This window comes from Culex quinquefasciatus, chromosome 2 (assembly GCF_015732765.1).
Source record: "Culex quinquefasciatus strain JHB chromosome 2, VPISU_Cqui_1.0_pri_paternal, whole genome shotgun sequence".
NCBI classification, from domain to species: domain Eukaryota; kingdom Metazoa; phylum Arthropoda; class Insecta; order Diptera; family Culicidae; genus Culex; species Culex quinquefasciatus.
This window is the reverse complement of record NC_051862.1, coordinates 99,744,968-99,764,146: the sequence shown is the minus strand read 5'-3', so window position 1 is coordinate 99,764,146 and position 19,179 is coordinate 99,744,968. Positions and strand designations below refer to the sequence as shown.

Here is a 19,179-nt window from a genome sequence, read left to right as displayed (position 1 = left end):
ATGACACCCAGATCATGCGGAGTTCTGTCCGTCCATTGAAAGCAAGCCATTGCACAATCACTCGTAAATTCTTCTCAACCTCCACGCTAAGCTCTTTTTTCTTCTGTTGTTTTTGTTGTTACTCTTGTAGTCTCCAGCGCGACCAAATCCAAAAGCCATAGGGACAAGTTTTGTCACCACTTTAAAGCACTCAGTTCGATCGATCTGCTGCCCACATTCGCAAAATGACCTCGCGCATTTCGAACCGACCTCGTCCAAGTCCCACGCGTCCCGCGCGCTCGCACACGTCCACGCACCGCAACTACTAAACGCACCCACCCTCCGCGCGCGATCTCAAGAAGTAGGTACCAACACAGCAGGCCAAGCAGTCAGCTGAGCGAACGCGCGCGTCCACAATCCAGCACGTTCCGAAGTTCAAGCTTAACTGACTCCACAGCCTACTCCGTTGATAGGCCGGGGCTCGACTGCTGCTGCTGCTGCTGCTTGTTTGCGTATGCCACCTATCGTGCGCGACGACGACGACTACGCTACGCGAGAGGATCAAAATCTGTGGTGGAGTTGTTGGTGTTGTTGCGCGAGGAAAGAAAAAACGTTAGGCGGAATAATGAACCAAAACATTATGCATACGTGAATGTTAGGGTTCCCAGAACAAACGTGAATTTAAACGATCAAAAAAGGTTTCAGATGCGCATCCGCCTATCGGGAGGAAATAGCACTCAGACTGAAAGCACAAATAGTTTCAAGGGACCATATCCAATATCTATTTTAGAAAAAAAAGAATAACAGCCTTAAAAAAGGGCCGAAATTAAAAAGCTCCGTATATACAGACTAAATCCCATTCAACCATCAGCCAAGCCTATATCGATGCCTCAGCCCAGACTCGATTATCCGAAGGTTTATATTGGACTTCGGATAACCGAATCATAACAATTTTTTTTGGCGTAGTTTATGGGTCATACATACTCAAACTCAACAATCAAAAATTTGAAAATCGAGTCTGGATTGTAGTATAATAGATCGCAGAGGCATCGATATATGGGATTCATGCTCAGTAAATTTTGGAGACCATGCATAGAAACGTTCACAATTTGTCTTTTTATGTAAAATCGTAATGTAAACATTAAAAAACATGAAATAATTTTCATAATTATGACATTTGAATTATTTTGAGAAAATGTAACACATGCAAATCATAACCTCGCAACCACAAATTCTGGCAACTCTATTGCACCATACTTCTGGTTTAGCGCGACTGCGAGGCGGTCGCAACAGATCCCCAAAGTCGAATAAGAAAAATGACGACGACGACGATGATGATGATGATCACGGAGCTTCAAGAGCTGCACTGCAGTGGACGCCTTTGAACGGTGTTTTCTATACTGCGGCAATCTTTGTGTAACAGCGACGCACGCTTTTGTGAGAACGGAACGCGAGTATCATACTCAGTTGTTAAATTTTTTGAGTTCAAAGTTGATTTCAAATTTTAAAAATGTTACTTGATCCACCCTTTAGGTGGTTGGTGCCTGCCTCACCTTCAAAGGGTAATGCTATCTAAAATAGACACAAAAGGGTGAACATTCTAGTGTTCTATCAATGTGACTCATTATTCATCAGATTGGGTAGTCATAATTCAAGGCACTTAGGTTCTTACAAATTTTGATAGGGTTGTCAGATCTCCAATCTTTTGAACTCGTTGGAAAGGTGATTACCTATCCAACGACAGGTCGCATGATAGATCCGGACAACGTTTTCATCAAAATATCTGGGATCCAGCTTCCAAAAAGTGCATAAATAACACTTAAGAGCGAGTCCACGAGCAAAGCATACCCATCTCGCATCGACCTTACCAATCTGCCTGAAATTTTCAGGGGTTGTTAGTACCGTCAGTGGGGGTGACATTGGGTCTGAGGGATGAGATTGGGTCAAAGTGATTTTTTACGGATTTTACTATTTCTCAGATTCTTCTCAATTAAACTGAATTCTGTCTAAAGTTGAGGTACGTTTTTGGCCAAAAATGACCTCTCGAAAAATCATTTTTCTAATACTTTTGTTAGAATTGCTCGAAAACTACCCAAATGTTTGAAAATCTCCACTTCAAACATTGTAGCATGTCAATACGATTCCCTCGAACAAGAAACACTGTTGGATGACTTGTTTTTACCATATCGTTGTATTTGAGCATCATTTTAGTTTCATTTGACCTAATGTCACCCTCTAAGGGGTGAGATTGGGTCAATTTTCAAACTATTGGCATTTAAAGTAGTGTTCATCAAAATCCACCATATTTTGGGAAAATGTCAGTAAACTATCTAAGAACAAATCTACGTTGAAAGATTTTCGATGTGTTTTAAATTGTTTTTGTTATTAAGAAATTACGAGAGGTGTATCGTTTTTTGACCCATAGTCCCCCCGGTACATATAAAACCAGCATCTGGCCAAAATATGAGGACTCTAGATTAACGGGAAGCGGGGCAAATCGGGACACAAATTTTGAAGGATCAAAAAACGTCAAAAATTTTAAAAAAGGATATAACTTGGGGAAAATTCAATTAAATTTCAAAATTCAAAATGCATCTGAAAGGACTTGAAAAAAAATGCAACGAAATGCAGGGTAGAGCATTCCAATTGGTTTTATTCCAATTGGTATTAAATAGACACTTTTCCTCTTAGTAAATTTTTTGTTTGTAAATTTTTGCTCGGGGGACCCCTTAGATCCCATTTTCTGGTGATAATTTTATCATATTCGTGTTCCTGAGACAATTTCACAATAGAAACATGCATAAAAATGTTTATTTTCATGCATTTTAACCCTTTGAAAATGAATGTTAAAAAAAATAAGAAGCTTCTTTTTCTGGTGTCATCTAGTATCCTTGGAAACGAACTTGATTTTCAATAAATGTGAATCGAAGATTTTTTTATATTTCATTTTTTAAAGGGTTAAAATGCATGAAAATAAACATTTTTATGCATTTTTCTAATGTGAAATTGTCTCAGGAACACGAATATGATAAAATTATCACCAGAAAATGGGATCTAAGGGGTCCCCGAGCAAAAATATACAACCAAAAAAATCACTAAAAGTAAAGGTGTCTATTTAATATGTTAAACTGCCTTACCCAAAGCGTTCTCAGTCTCAGATGGTAGTCCAAGATGGCTCCTACAAGCTGCAGGTCGAACCGAGTTGATATCTGGATGGAACACTTTTTTATTTGAGTTTGAAAATTTTTCTATTTTTTCACTAAAATGCCAATAACTCCCTTTAAATTTAACCAATTGGGATGCTCTACCCTGCATTTTGTTGCATTTTTGAAGTGCTTTGAGATGCATTTTGAATTTTGAAAATAAACTGAATTTTGCCTAAGTTATAGCCTTTTTAAGATTTTTGACGTTTTTGAACATTCAAACTTTGTGTCCCGATTTGCCCCACTTCCCGTTGACCTAGAGTGTTCATATTTTGGCCAGATGCTAGTTTTATATGTACAAACAACCCCTGAAAAATTCAGGCAGATTGGTGAGGTCCAAACGACATCCCATACAAAGGGGTATGCCCTGTTCGTGGACTCGCTCTTAAGTGCTCAGCAATTCCATTTGAAAAGAGCCTAAACCGAAAAAAAGTTCTCCGATCGGGCTCTAAATTTTGCTGGGAGTTCCTTGGCAAAAATAATTAGACTCGTATTTTTTTGTTTGTTCATTAGGGTGACCTACATCGTACTAGGGTGGTTCGAAAAATGGCAATTTTCATAATTTTTCGCAAAAACCGATTTCTTCCAAAGCTGTCTCAGACGCAAAAGAAATATTTTTGTCTGAAAATGTTTTCATCGGAAAATATCACAAAAGTATATCAAAATATTGGCGATGTCGAACTGTAAAATCTGAGTTTTTCGACGCGCCACGCGCAAAAACAGGAAAATGACAAAAAAGAAAAAAAAAACACTTTTTTCACTAAAACTGCGATAACTTTAAAATTTCAGCGATGACCTATACATGTTTGGGTATCAAAATTTTCGCAACTTTTGGTAACCAAACATGTATAGGTCATCGCTGAAATTTGTAAGTTATCGTAGATTTGATTTTTTTTAAAAGTGGCTTTTGCGAAAAATGACGAAAATGCCATTTTTCGAATTACTCTAGCACGATGTAGGTCACCCTATTGGCCAAAAAAAATACGAGTCTAATTATATTGGCCATGGAACCCCCCCAAAAATTTTAGCCCGATAGGAGAACTTTTTTTCGGTTTAGGCTCTTTTCAAATGGAATTGCTGTGCATATAACTTTTGATAGGGTTGTCAGATCTTCAATCTTTTGAACTCGTCGGAAAGGTATTTTCAATACCTTTCTAAATGTATAACATGATGGGTTTTCTTGCAAATATCAGCCTTTTTACAACCTTCCAGACTTTTGTTGACAAAATCAGTTGAGCCAACACCGAGATAACCCTGTGAAATTTTTTTGATTAACATCCCAAAGTACACTCAAAGTAAAAAGTATCCTTTTTCAAGTTCACCCGTCGTCACCCTTTAAAAGGGTATCGAAAATATACTGAATTTGACATACCATTTTAAAAGGGTGACGCCGGGTGAACTTTAAAAAAGGATAGAAAGTGTCCTTTTTGATGATTGAAAGTACCCTCTTGAGGGATACTTCTGACTTTGAGTGCACAAACACAGACATTTGCTCAGAATTTGATTCTGAGTCGAAATTGACCTCGAATTTTATGTTTCGAGTGATGTTCCTCAGTGAGGTTAGCAAGGCAAAAAGGAAAGCTTACAAGAGAACAACCCCAAAAGTTCACAACAAGACAATTTCGTTACATCCTAGTTCATATAATTCTAACATCTAAACAACGTTACCCTAAACTGGGGTCAATCGGGACACATGGGGCGAATTGGGACAGCAGTTTTAACCATGTTGGAGCACAATATTTTGATTTTTCTGGTTGGTTTCGGTTAGAACAGACTCAGACCAACAAAATGTGTACATCCATTTCCAAATTTAAAAGCTTTAAGTGCTCTAAACACTGCTGTCCCTATTCAGACTGTAGTCCCGATTCGCCCCAGATTACGGTAATTAATAAATATTATTAGATGTGCATTGGAGAAATAGAGAAAATTCCTCAACTTGCTAAAGTGTATCAAATAAATGACAATCATTCAAATTTTAAGCTTAATATTTAATATATGGGTCATTAGGGTGTAATATGGTTGTATGGAAAAAAAATAAAGTTGTCCAAATTTAGCGAGCACACCAATTTTTCAGTTCCTTTTGGGGTCCTAAACAACTCCCCAAAGTTTGGGAACGATTGGTTTAGTCCTCACTTTGCGCAAAGCAATTCAATTTTCCATACAAATTTGTATGGGAAAAACCTTTTTTTTGTTTGGATGCTCTGGAATGTCCTCTACAACATTCCCGAAGAGAGTATGGTGCTAGCTTGCCCCTAAAAAAGATACAGCGTGTTCAAAACTCGTCTAAAACGTGAGTTTTGCTCCAAAATCACTTTTTAGACGAGTTTTGAGGACACTTTATCTTCTTTCAGGAGCAGTTATGTGTGGTTGGGTAGTAGGGTGACAATAAAAAAATCGACATCAGGAATACCCTCTGATTAGATTCCTCAGGCAGGTGGTATCCAAAAGAGGGAGTGGATAAAAACCGTGATTTAAATTTTTGTTAGAAAATGCTGATTTTTTTTGTAAGAATTATCAAAATCTACTCCATAAAAATTCAAAAAAAATCTTTCAAGGATGTAAAATTGAGTTTGCAAAAAAGTACTACATTCGATTCTCTCTGTGTCGATATTGAAAGGACCGTCGAGAGCGGAAGGTATCAAGTTGTAGAATGAAAAAATCAAGCAAGGGACTGAACAATTTATTGACAGATGGAACAATATTGATATTGAGAAGATCGGCAGCCAGAGAGTCTGTATTTTGTTATTTGATTAAATCCAGAGTTTTTTTAATGTACCTATAAGCTATTGTCTTCCATATGTTTATAGGTCCTTTTCAAAACTCAAACTCACCTCAATATAACACCAAGTTCGTGTTACAGCCCTTTTGAAGTTAATTAAATCCAACCAAATTGTTGGCCGTAATGATTTTTTTTTTCAAATGTTAGAACTTTTTAGATCTGTTGTCCCTAAATTATAAATCTCGTCCATTGTTTACTATCTTGTAACAACGACCAAAAATGTCGAAAATGAGTTAATGATGACGTTTTATAATACTTAACAACCAACAAGATGCTTTAACCCGATTTTGGAAATCCGCTTTCGTTTCCCGGATATCGCAATACACACTTGTGACATATACCAATTTCTCACCGTGCTATCTTGTGACACGTCATACAAATTGTTGAAAAATGCGGAAGTTGTGGAGAATGTGAATATGTTGGTCGTTGTCACAAGCCCGCAACAAACGATCTGCAAAAAGTCTAAAAGTGTAAAGTAAAGTAAATATTTTTCCAATTCCTCAAAGGGGAATACCCGTGTAGGGTATCGGGACCAGCATTTACATAGCAATTTCAGTGATCCGGGAAGCCATCTTTGCAAGACGGGGATCAGCATGTAATTCCACCATACCCTAATGTTGGCATATCAGCACATTAAAGTTCTAGCTCATGAAAAGCGTTTTTAACTAAAATCGAGTGATAAATAGCTCAATATGAAGTGAGCAGGCATGTTTTATCAAAAAAAATTACAAAAAAAGATTTAAGTGGAAATCAGGCAAAAGGATGGAGTTAGGAGCGAGTGCTTAAAAATAAAAAAAAATTGGCAAAATAAAAGAAGAAACCCACCAGAGGGGGGGGGGGGGGGGTTACATATTTGGAAAGGTAATTGATTTTCCTACAAAGAAATGGCATGTAGAATGAACAATATTGTACCTGTGCTTCCCCGGAAATGAAAATGTAGCGTGACGGGACAACATCGTAAAACTGGACTTTTAAAAGGCACACCAAGACAATCGCTACAGTTTTGCCAGCATATTTTGTTTTAAAAAAATTGCTCTTTTACACATTATCACAAATTGAAAAACGAATCTTATGCTCCTTGAACTGAACGAATTTGTTGAAATTTGATTTTTTGCCAGCCATTTCTTAGCGTGGCGGGACAACGAAAGGAACAGAGTTATGAACAAACTCCTCTTCCATTCGATGGCTTGCCGACCTTATTTGGTCAATATTTTTGGCGTTTGAGGTAAAAAACGCATTTAAAGAAAATTGCATTAATACAAATAAAACTTTTCATTTAAAAAATCGTATTGAAAACTGGAAAAAGAGTTTGTGAAACTTGGATGGAGGTACTTGTCATTAAAGAAGTAGCATCTACGAGAAGGCACTCATGCTCATCGTTTTTCTTTCCTCAGTTTAAATACTTTACCAAACAAGGTTGAAATTTATCATTCTGAAGAGAATGTATGAACGATGATAATATGAAATTAGGTAAGGTCTACCAAGGAACTCCAAAAATCTATATTAAATATATAAAAAATCAAAACATAAACTGGCACATACCTCGCCCTTGAATCGCTTGCTAGCGCTGCGACGTAACGTGTTGCAGTCCATAACATCCATCGGTGCAGCTCGATCCGTCTGGTCCGTTTCGTTCAAAACGTTCATGCAGCGCCGCGACAATTCCACCAACTCCGCCACCGGTTGTACCTACAAGAAAAAGTTGATTTAAGTTATGTTTGTAAACATGACGAAATTGTTTGAAACTCTTACCTCAACCGTAACACTGTCGCCGCTGTTCCGGATAATTTCGATGATGGTCTCCCGGCTAAGCTCCTCCACCGAGAGATCGTTCACCTTGAGTAGACGATCGCCCGGGAGCAACCCGGTCGACGAGTTACTGTTGGCACTTGGTTCGGCGAAAATTACCGGCCGGAATGTTGGGAAGAGCAGCGACGACGAGCGATCCAGCACCATCGCCTTCCGTAAGCTGAACCCGAAGTCATTACGGGGTGCCTTCTGGCGCTTGATGACCAGCACTCGAGGCGGCGGCAGCTCGACCAACTTGATCGCGGGAAGCGGCAAGCTGACATCTTCAAAGGCCTGCACTCGGGACCATCGGTACGAGCCCTGGGATTCTCCGACCGGACTCATCGAGAACGGCGGTGTGGCAAAGGAGGAATTCGTTGTGTCGGTGAGGCTGTCCGCGCTAGGCGAGGGAGAGGTCGCCACGTGCAGATGGTTTGCGTTGATGGGGCTCATCTGAAATTTAAGAAATGCTTAGAGTTTGACTCAAAAGAAAACTATGCATTCAGTTGAAAGTACCTCTCCAGCAAATCTGAGGTTTTCGGCGGAGTGACGCGACTGTTGGGAGTACGTGATGCGTTCGTTCTGCAGCGTGTTCCTCATTAATACTGACTTGGAGTCCATCGAACCGCCTCCATCGGAACCCGACTCGTTGAGGTTCAGGCGGGATCCTTTAAGAATGCCACGTTTCGGGGGGCGTGGCGGAACCGGTGGAAGTACTTTTGTCTGAAATAAGAACAGAAAAAACAAATTCTACAAGTTTCGAAATCCAAATCTACAATCCAAACCCACCCGTTGTTGGAAAAGCCTTTAAAAATCTGGAAGAAACATCCTGAACACAAGAAAAGTGCTGGTTATAAAAAATAAAAGTTGACTTGCCATTTATTATAAAGTTCACTTACGATCAATTTGTAATTTCAAAGCTTTGCGTTATGAATGGTTATGCGATTATGCGAAAGCTTCAGAAATTTTGTACATCGAATAATCAAATCTTCAGATAATCGAATCACGAAAAAATTTGTTGTTGTTGTTGAGCTTAAATATGACCCCCAAACTCCTCTACAGTGGTGTAGAATTTTTAGACCCATGATGGCAGCCAAAATGTCGGTTATGAAATATTGAAACATTGCATTTGTTCATTTAATAGGCAAACAACATGTCTAATTTTACAGAAATGGGCCACAGAATTCCAAATTAATGTTAAAAGTAAGAAAATTAAAAAATAAGCCAAAAAAATACTGAAAAAATACTAAACTAAATCCGCCTATGGAAATGAAAAATCAAGAAATGGTTAAATTATTACCTTGGTTGGAAAAAATATCAAAATCATTATTTATTCGAAGATTAAAATTGCAATTTCTGTTTGTTGCAGGTCACGGTATGTTTTAACAAACAGTTAGTTTATCCTCAACCAATGTAATAAAAAAAAACAAGGAACAAACATACCAAATGATATTTCAACCCCAATTATATCATATATCATGTCAATTTAAGCTGAAAATTCTCTTGAAAATGCCATTTACTTTCTGTTTTGCAAAAATATTTATCATCTTTATCAGAGGTCTGGTTATCAGGAAACACGGCCGTTTGTTCACCAATCCGAGTCTGCTTATCAGCAAGCTGAACACAAATTGTCAATACATTTTTTCCTAATAGTTTCAGCAGTGATTCAAAATGAAGAATCATTGCACAAAGAAAAGCAAAAATTTGTTAAAAAAAAATCTATGACTTAAAAGTTTTCCGAATGTTTTCAAAACTTTTAAATAAAATATGGTAAAATTATGTAAATTCAGATAAATTTAAATACAATCTATACCTAAATAATATAAATTTAAGAACATTAATTAAAGGTAATTTGAGTAGATTACTATTGTCATCGTTTTGAACCGAGCCCAAAGACCACGATTCAAAAGACACAACTATAGCTCCGAGTCGGTTTCATTCATTGATTCGTTCTTACCTGGTTCACGGTAACGGAGTTCATAGACGTTTCCGAGCTGTCCGACTGTGACACGTTCGCGGTTGTAAACGAGACCCGTTCGACCATTTCGCCGTTACTGTCTATGTAGGTGGTGGTGTTGGCCAGAGCAACCACCTCTTCGTTGCCCCGGTCCTGCTCGCGGTCCACGTCCAGCTGGGCGAAAAAAGACGCACTGTAATCGGCCGTGATTCCGCTGGGCAGCTTTTCCTTCTCTTTCCGACGGCCGCGAATCTTTAGCGATCTTCGCACCTATCCGGATTTCGGGATGAGGGAGAGAGGTGAAAAATGTGCGATTAGAAATGCATTAGGTTGATGTAGTGGAGACATGAAGTGGATTATATCCTCAGAAACATTGATACATATTGTACTCTATTACCTAATGATTCACCATTATGATTGGTTATATAGCTTATTATTTTCAAGCAATTTTGAAAGGGGGAAAGTTTAAAATCAAAAGGCTAAATTTTCAAATGATTGATTCGCATGTAATACAGAATGGTTATCCATCGCCAAATCACCAATTTTTTTTCTTTTTTGACAAGAAAATCCTTTTTTCTTCAACCGCTATTGAGCGTCAATGTTTCTATGGGAAAATAACGCTTCAGGATTTTGATAGCATGTCGCGCAGTTTTCAGAAAAAATCCAATTGTATGATTCTTGTAGAAAAAGACAATTTACTACAACTTTGTCGAAGGGTGCAAGGAGATCTACGTTGATACTGAAACTTTATGCTAAAAAATCACAAAAAGTCAAAATTAACTCGGATCCTCTTGCAACCTTCGACCAAATTGTAGGGAATTGAACTTCATATAAGAATCTCACATATGTAAAAAATTGGGGGAGACCTGCTTCACCTTCCTGAAGCGATGTTTTTACCCATATATTTTTGCAATTCTTTTCATACAAACTTCAACGCTCAACAGCAACCCATAAACCTTAACCGGTTTAGCTGAAAATTTGCACAGATACTTATTTTGCCTAAGGAATCGAACAAGGCAAGGGGGTGTCCAAAATGTAACTTTTTTACCGTCACCTTATTTAAAAACAACTGTACGATTGTGTACAAAATAACAAGATTAACTGTGCACATCAAGAAAAGTTTTTGCACTCAGGTTTTGTTACACACAATTTGGAACACACTTTTTTTGGGTAAAATCCCGATAACTCGAGAATGCTAGAAGCAAACCCCTTATGTTTATAAACCTTTTTTGTAATTGTCTGCTCTACAACTTTGTAGAATATTGTTACACTTGAAAAACAAACCTGCAAAGTTAGAAAAAACAATAAATTATAATCTAATCTAATCTAATCTAACCCTAGGAAAAACACGAAATTGTAAAAAGAAAAATTGTGTTTTAAATTTAAAAAAATACCCTTCTGAGTTATTGCAGATTCGAAAAGCAAAGCATAGCATAGCTTTCTTCTCCTAAAATTACATGTCCCAAGAAAATTACAGTCGAAAAATTGTAGAGATTGTGTAACCATTTTTGCATTTTTTTTTTCGATGAAAAATATGTTTTTTTCGGAATTTGGAGTACGCTATCAAACCGGGCGTCCAATTTTACATAATAGTCCCTTTGACACTAAATTTCCAAAGCATCACCATTTCAGGCAGCAAATTAATGAAAAACACGTCTTTTTTCGAATGTTCAAAAATGGAAGGAGTCGTACCGCCCCTCCGTCACAAGATATAAAAAAAAGGAGCTCGGATTTGTGATCAGGGATAAAAGTTACCCCTGAGGACAAAGTTCCATGCAAATCGAAGAGGGGTCGGGGCAACTTTTTTCGATTTCGTGTGAGTTGGTGGAGAGTTGCCCACAATTTTTAAGCATGCCATATTTTTTCACCACATGTTGGCGAGATACAGTTGTTTGAGTTTTTCTATGTGCCAATATAAGGAAAAGTTAAATGCATTTCCATTTTTAACATTGATAATCCGATCATTAGTTTACAACATGCCTTTGATTTTGTGTTAAATCAGAAGAAAAAAAACAAATGGAATGTTTTGTGTTTGATTTGAATAAACTTGAAAATAACCAAAAATCGATTAGGTTTTTTTATTGAATTTTGATTGATATAAATATTGAAGGCAAGATAAAATGCCAATAACACACACAATTTATCAAAACAAACACGATCAATACTGACCGGCATTGAACCACATCGGCGAGCCTGCACCATCATCACTCGGGCAGCCAAGCAGGAAAGGACACACCCTCAAGTCATTTGGCACAACAACAACAAATGACCAGCCGACCGAGGAGTACCCGATTTGTGATTCATCTTCACATGACCATCGATGCCGTCGTCGTCGTCGTCGTCGCCACCACAAACTACCCTCATTTTTCTAACGTTGTTGTGTACAAGCAACAATAAGAGCAGCAGCATTTGAAGGTGTGCTGAATTTAATCTTTGCGCGGTGCGACGACGACTGTGATGAAATTTTATCGATTTCCAGTTTTCCCAGACAGGTTTTTTTAACACTTCTTCCCTGTGTATTTTTTCGGTTTTCTCCCAGCTCCAAGCTCGGAATGTCTCAACACAAGCTTCACTCTAACTCGCTCTCTCACTCAGTCTAATTTCCGTTTAGCCTAGTCGGTATGCTTGAAAGTGGGCCCATTTTTCATTATATCTTAGAATAGTACCACCTGTAAAAGTCTCTGGAGAAAAACTTATGTTTAACGGATTTTTTGGGTTTGTAAATGGAACTTGCTACACGTGACTATGTTTTGACACTATCTTCATTTTTTGCGTTAACTTAAATTAGGCCAATACAAATTGTATTACAAGTTGTTCTTCCCCACTTCAAAACTGCCCCAAAAAATTATAGTAAAAAAATAATGGAAAAAAAAACTGGAACGATGCATTGTAGACTACCGTCAACTGGGGCGAATTGGGACAGCAGTTTTGAGCACAATATTTTTATTTTTCTGGTTGGTTTCGAATAGAACAGATTCAGACCAACAAACTGTGTACATTCATTTTCAAATTTAAAACTTTTAAGTGCTCTAAAAACTGCTGTCACTATTCAGACTGTAGTCCCGATTGGCCCCGGATGACGGTACATTATATAATTTTTTTTGGAACCATACTTTTGAATAATGACAAGGAATAAGTTTTGTTTTCGTGTTACGATTACCGTAACCCGTTGTGACATTGATAGGTTTTTAATTTATTTTTGTAATATTTTCTAAGTGGTAAGTTTTGTCTCTAGATTTTCATTTTGCTTTGCTTTTATTATTATAATTTTTTTTTTTGGTAGGCCACACAAAATTTTATTAATTTTTTGGAATATAAGTTTTTTCAATTGCGTTAAAAAATAGGCAGTTTTTTTTGTTGAAATCAGATTAAAAGTGTTCAAACTTAAGTCAAGTGTACCATCACTAAGGTTGCTGCATAAAGTTTTTAAGAAGAAAAATTCCTAAGTTTAGGGCGATGCAAACATTTTTCAAAGTTTTTGTCCCTCGGTTCGGGGGAGAGGCGAAAAACCATTGAGTATGTTTTATGTTTTATTTGAGGGAAAAGCCCGTTTGAGTGGAACGCCTACCGATGGGTCCTTCTCAAATAGGCACGAAACCTCTTACTTTTTTATTATCAACAGATTTTACAATCCAAATGAGGGTATTTACAATCAAACTTAAGCTAACAAACTAAACTAGCACAATGTAAAAAAATAAATAAATAAACTAACTAAAAATAACCGGTCTAAGCCTTTGTCAAAACACATATGCTTCCGTGAGAAAATTTAAAATATCTTGCTTCAGACGGTGACGAGACTAATGCAAATCGAAAAAGGGGTTACAACGTTCAAAAACCCTGCACTTACTAGAAACAGGTTGATTGAAGGCATAATTTCATACAGTTGATATACTATCATAAGTTTTCAAAAAATGTTAGATTTGACAAAAAATAATACTTTTTGCGGTTTTGTACATCAAAAACTCACTACAATTTAAAAGATTTTTCACGAACTCAAGCATGCTAAAAATCATTCTAAACGCAGGAGAATGCATTTTAAATTGATTTAAGTTAATTGCACTCAAAATTCCATTGAAAATTTGAACTTTTATAAAACTTTTTTTTTTTAATTTTCGGGTCGACTTTGAGGGGGGGGGGGATTTATATTTCATTTTAAACTGAATTCGAAGCACGAAATTTGTTCTACTGGAAATGCCTTTAAATTTCAAGATTTTTCCGAATTGTGGTTCAGTAACCATATGAAATTAATTATTTACACATTAGTTTTAAATTATTTTAACGCTTCGAGTTTATTAAAATATTCCGTAATTTTTTTAATTCGGAATTGAAGTTTACTAACTTTTAAAACGTGAAGTACTTGAAGTACTTTGAACACTTCTCTACCAATGTCAGTATGATTTCATACCATTCCGTACGTAATTAATTTGTACTCTTCATTTTGCGGAACAATCTCAAGTCACCCCGGCTATTAATGTCACCCCGGTTTGCGGTATCTATAGTGACATTTTTGTGACGACTTCCGATAATCGATGCTAGGCTGGCAGTAAAAAAAATGTAAAAAAAAGTTCGAAATTTAATTCGCAATTCGCAATTCGCAATTTTCAGTGTAAGAACGGGCCTTGACCGATCTTATGCACTAGGTTCCCGACGAACACGCACTGCCCTTACACCTACATCTCACCCTTGCTCTGAGTCAGTACGAGCAGCACGCTAGAACACGCTTTGAGTGTTCGTGCCAGGCATGCACACCTTCTTTTCCGGTTACGCATTTTAACTCGGCCGGGGGTGGTACATTAAGTAGGGTTTGATGTAAGTATAAGCGCCTAACCATTAAAAGTGTGCCTAACAACTTTCATTAAAGCAAAAACTGTTTTATTTTCAGTTTGAATTTAAAAACTAATTGTTATTTACTGTGTATTGTTTTCTCCTGAAATCTTCCCTATTGTTGAGTCTGTTTATCTGTTGCTATTTCTTTTGTCGCGGTGTTTTGTTACAATTTTTGGTCCTAAGCATTTTATAAAAGTTTTTCAAAAGTACAATAGTAATATTTGTGTTAATTCTTTGATCACTCCAAAATTGAGTAAGGGCTCGAACCTCATTTGTTTGAAGAAAAGGGTGAAGATTGAAAACAATGGACAGTGAAAGAAATATACTATTTGAAGAATCAATAGTAAAAGAAAGATAGTAATTTATGAAGTAGATAAAGAAATTAACAATAATTAATAAATAGAGGTAACAAACAAGCTTAGATTGTATTGAGGGCAATTTATAGGGCAGATGAAAAATTATTCAAATAGATAAATAAAGAAAAGGCACATGATAAACAAAATCGACATCGCTGCCAAATTAAGGGAAAGCAGAAAGTATGTTACAGCAGCATCAATTGGTAAAATAGAATTAAAAAGCGTTGAGAAATAAGAGAATCAAATGAGTAAAATCGAAATCAAATGGAGGATAGTAAACAGAAGCCGCGTTAGAAAATCAGTGAAACAAAATAAACAGAAGATAGCTGGTAGATGAAATGGAAAGAAGAGAAACCCCGTTGTGCGATGTTTCAGGTACATCCACAGCAGTTGACTCAACATACTGCGAATCAAAACAATACCGTCTACAATCACAAATTACTTCCCTTTCCCACATTGACGCGCCCCTTTCTTCTAGCCGTCTCTACTCTGACCCTCGCTGGTCAAAGGTTTACGAGTCGTTTCCACAGGCCACCAGCTAGGTCATCATGAAAACCAAGCCAACGTGGAGGTAAGAAAATAGGACACTTGCAAGGAACCAGAGCTATACTGTCTTGGTCAAGTATGATCTAACAGGACTACGGACGTAGTCAGTGACGCTCCTTCCAGGATGTTCCTCGCCTGAGCGTCAACTGAAGAGGTATCATCAGCATCATTCGCACTTGGCCTGCAAAAAAAAAAAAAAAAAGTTCGAAATTTAATTGAATGAAAAATAATTTTGGCTTTTCTACTTGGCTTTCTTTATATTTTTCATTGCTTTTTTTACACTTACTACCAGTCTTTGTGAGGGGATACTGAGCTCGATTTGCTCTCCATCCGCATTGACCTTTTTTCAACTATGATTTTCCTTTTTATGAGTAGTTAGAATCAAAGCCGGGGATTGAGAGGGAGCATCAGGGCAGTTAACGGTTCCGTCATCTGGGGCGAATCGGGACTACAGTCTGAATAGGGACAGCAGTATATAGAGCACTTAAAGGTTTTAAATTTGGAAATGGGTGTACACATTTTGTTAGTCTGAGTCAGTTCTATCTGAAGCCTACCAGAAAAATCAAAATATTCTGCTCTAATATGGTTAGAACTGCTGTCCCAATTCGCCCCAGTTGACGGTATGCTGTAATGGCGGAGATTGGATGTAGATAGTGGAAGACCAGAACTACGTCACAAGGGGGAAAAAGTTTATAAATTATACAATTCTAAACGATTGTCTAATTTCTACATCTATTGACCTCTGCCAGTCTCCAGCTGTCTGCCGCGCCCTTTTAGGCCCCCAACAGGGTGCGAGCCCTGTTTTTCAGCTTTGTCAGACTTTTTTCGGAGTTATTGGAGGTTACTGTCGGAAGGAGATTCTCTTCCCCTGAGGACACCGTGAGTGATTTTACTTGTTCGCGTCCAACCATCCCCTTCTGGCCCTTCATACGGCAGTAATTTGAAGATGCTCCCTTTAAGTCTGAGCCACTGTAATTCTAGGCAACCACTACATAGGTCATCCTTGTGGCCCTGTTGGTTATCAAATCAAATCAAATCAAAAATAAAAACAATTATTTTTTTACAGTTTTTGTTAGAACACGTTAGAACATTGAAAAACAAATAAATGAAATTATCTTTCGTTAAGCTTAGTTATAAGGAGTTCAAAATCATATCAAGCGTATTAGCAACAATTAAAGTTTATTAACTAACACATTCTTCTTGAAACCCTAATTAAAAATCCATTGAAGTATGAAAATAGTGAAAGTGTATGGCTTTTTCTTGGTTTAATATTCAATATATTGGGTCATATATTTGTCAGGGCCTCAAAGAGGATATTCTTCCACGCTGATTGATTTATTTTAAAAATGAACTTTTCTAGGATATTGGTACTATTACAACAGATCCTAGTGAAAAAATAATGTTACAAGGCTGCTAGGACGATTCACTAACTTATAAGACGGCAATGAAAGAGTTTTTTTTAAATACCTTAAAAGTTTAAAATAACCACAAACTTACCTCGTCCAGACGCAGCAACTCCTCTGTGCTCATGCTCCCGGACACGCCGGTCCCTTTGCCCTCCTTCCGCATCTTTTTCTCCCGCTTCCGGCGTTCCTTCTCATCGCGGTCATCACCCACCCCCACGCCCTTCTTCATGAAGTTGAACATACTGGTAGCGACGCCTTATCAGATGATCGCCGACAAAGACGACGCCTCTTTTTTCCCGTTTTCTTCTTTTTCTTTTCTGCCGAGGTAGGTCACACTCTGAACTTGGTTAAAAACAGATGATCACTTTTCGTTGTAAGATTTTCCACCGTCCGAAAGCACTCACATAACGTTATGATACTGGTGGAAATTCATCAACACTGAGCTTAACGAAACATTAATCATAATTTATCACAAATTTAAAACCCCTGATTTCGTTCTTTATTACGGTCACTTTACTATAACTCTCTCGCAAAAACTAATATAAGCCAGGCCCGAGGTTGGCAATCGAATGCAACTTTCTTCTCTTGTTTACGAATAACTTTTTTTTCAATTTTACGCCCAACTGGTCATCGATAGATAACCGTACCCTCACACACACACACACACACCCTTAATTCCTCAGTCCAAAACAGTGTCACATCACCACTTTCAATCTTCCTCCGGCGGCGATGGTCATCGCGACCGACGACGACCATTTAGTATTCCGGATTCATCGACAAATATTTTTCTACACACCAAAAAAAAGGCACAATTTACATCCATTCTACTTATTTTTTTGTTAGTCACTCGCACTCATTCATTTTGCGTTTTTCGAAAGTTGGTATAAAAATATGTAACACATTCGCGCATTTTACTCGCGACGACACACACTAACAGTCCGGGTCGGGTTTTGCCTTAGTATAGATATTTAAGACCATGCCACAAGCCCAAATATTCGAGTTGCGGCGGGCTCTCCAGCTTTGCTCTCTCCGCCGCGTTTCAGCAGGCTGGAGGACCCTTTACCAGCAGACCAGCGATAGATACTGTGTGTGGTGGCTGGAGAATACCAGCGCCGTAATTTTACGCGCACACCACTACTGGAGTTGGTGCGGTGGTGCCAGAACAGCGGAGATATCGCGCGCGACTAGTGGTGTGACTAAGCGAGTGATTAATTTATGTTGGGGGTTTGAGTAATAATCAGCAAAGAGAGAAAGTTCATTTATGTTTTAAAAAATCTCAATTCCATTAATCGAGTAAAAGTCAGCAAAGATAAAATTGTTAAAGTTTTAAGCTTGAATTCTATCAAAGTTCAACTCCAGGCATGTCCATGTCTCCATCCTGAATAATCTGTATAGATTTCTCAAGCACTTAAAAAACTATAAATTTGCAAATTTCATTTCCAAATTTCAAACTCCATGGACATCGAACCCAGGAAAAAAACCGTTGTCTTATTTTTGACTGTTGAGATTAAATATGACCCCTAAATTACACTAAAATGATTTTGAATTATTCAATCAAAGATGGCGGTCAAAATAACATTTATGAAAAAATGAGAAAATGCATTTGGTCATTTTATAGGCAATCAACCATACAAATTTGATTAAAATTGGGTCGCCAAACTCGATTTTGATGTTAAAACCAGATTTTTTTTTGTTCATGATTTGATCATTCGATGTCCCATACAAACCTTCGGATAATCGAATCTGCAATGTACTAATTTTGTTGTTCTGTTTATTTTGTTCACGACATTTTAATGTGTCCCAATTTGACTCAGTTAACAGTACACATGAACTATTAGGCCCAGAATAGATGACTTCATTATCCAAACACGTTTTCTATCATTTTAAGCCTCTGTGCCAAATTTAACAAATTACCTTTAGAAACAGAACTCAAATTTTATGTTCAAATAAGGCCGTTGCAAATATTTTTCAAATTTTATGTCGCCCCAGCCCCCTTCAAAATCGGGTTGAAAAATCAGGGGGCAAAAAAATATTTTATCAAAAAACTTCAAAATTTTAAAAGATATAGAGGATAATCAACTGAAAACAAATAGAAATGCATTTTCCTGCGTTTGAAATCATATTTAGCATGTCTGGAACAAAAAAATATATTTTCAATTTTTATGGAATTCCATTGTACAGCACCGCAAAAAGTTTTTTTTTGCGGCGAAAAAACATCTCTTCAATACTTAAATATTTTGAAAACTAATATTTACAAAACAACTGGGTAGGTATTAAATGCATTTTAAAACACTTTTTTTCATTCAAATGTTGCGACCATGGCTTTTTATTTCAATTT

General features: G+C 37.3%; 1 protein-coding gene across 16 annotated transcripts in view; it reads right to left on the bottom strand.

Annotated features, from left to right (window-relative positions):
* Positions 1-19,179, bottom strand: part of LOC6039967 (unconventional myosin-XVIIIa) — a 120,483-nt gene that overhangs the window by 99,686 nt on the left and 1,618 nt on the right. For 10 of the 16 annotated variants that reach the window (XR_005277214.1, XR_005277215.1, XM_038253467.1 and 7 more), the window contains exons 2-6: positions 16,933-17,629; positions 9,707-9,976; positions 8,266-8,472; positions 7,714-8,202; positions 7,504-7,650 (exon numbers count right to left, since the gene is read on the bottom strand). Coding sequence is in view for 14 of the 16 variants with exons in the window: in XM_038253467.1 (XP_038109395.1) it covers positions 7,504-7,650; positions 7,714-8,202; positions 8,266-8,472; positions 9,707-9,976; positions 16,933-17,082 (1,263 nt within the window). In the remaining 2 variants the exon portion in view is untranslated. The remainder of the gene's footprint in view (positions 1-7,503; positions 7,651-7,713; positions 8,203-8,265; positions 8,473-9,706; positions 9,977-16,932; positions 17,630-19,179) is intronic. The other 6 variants (XM_038253457.1, XM_038253452.1, XM_038253459.1 and 3 more) reach the window with 2 other exon arrangements.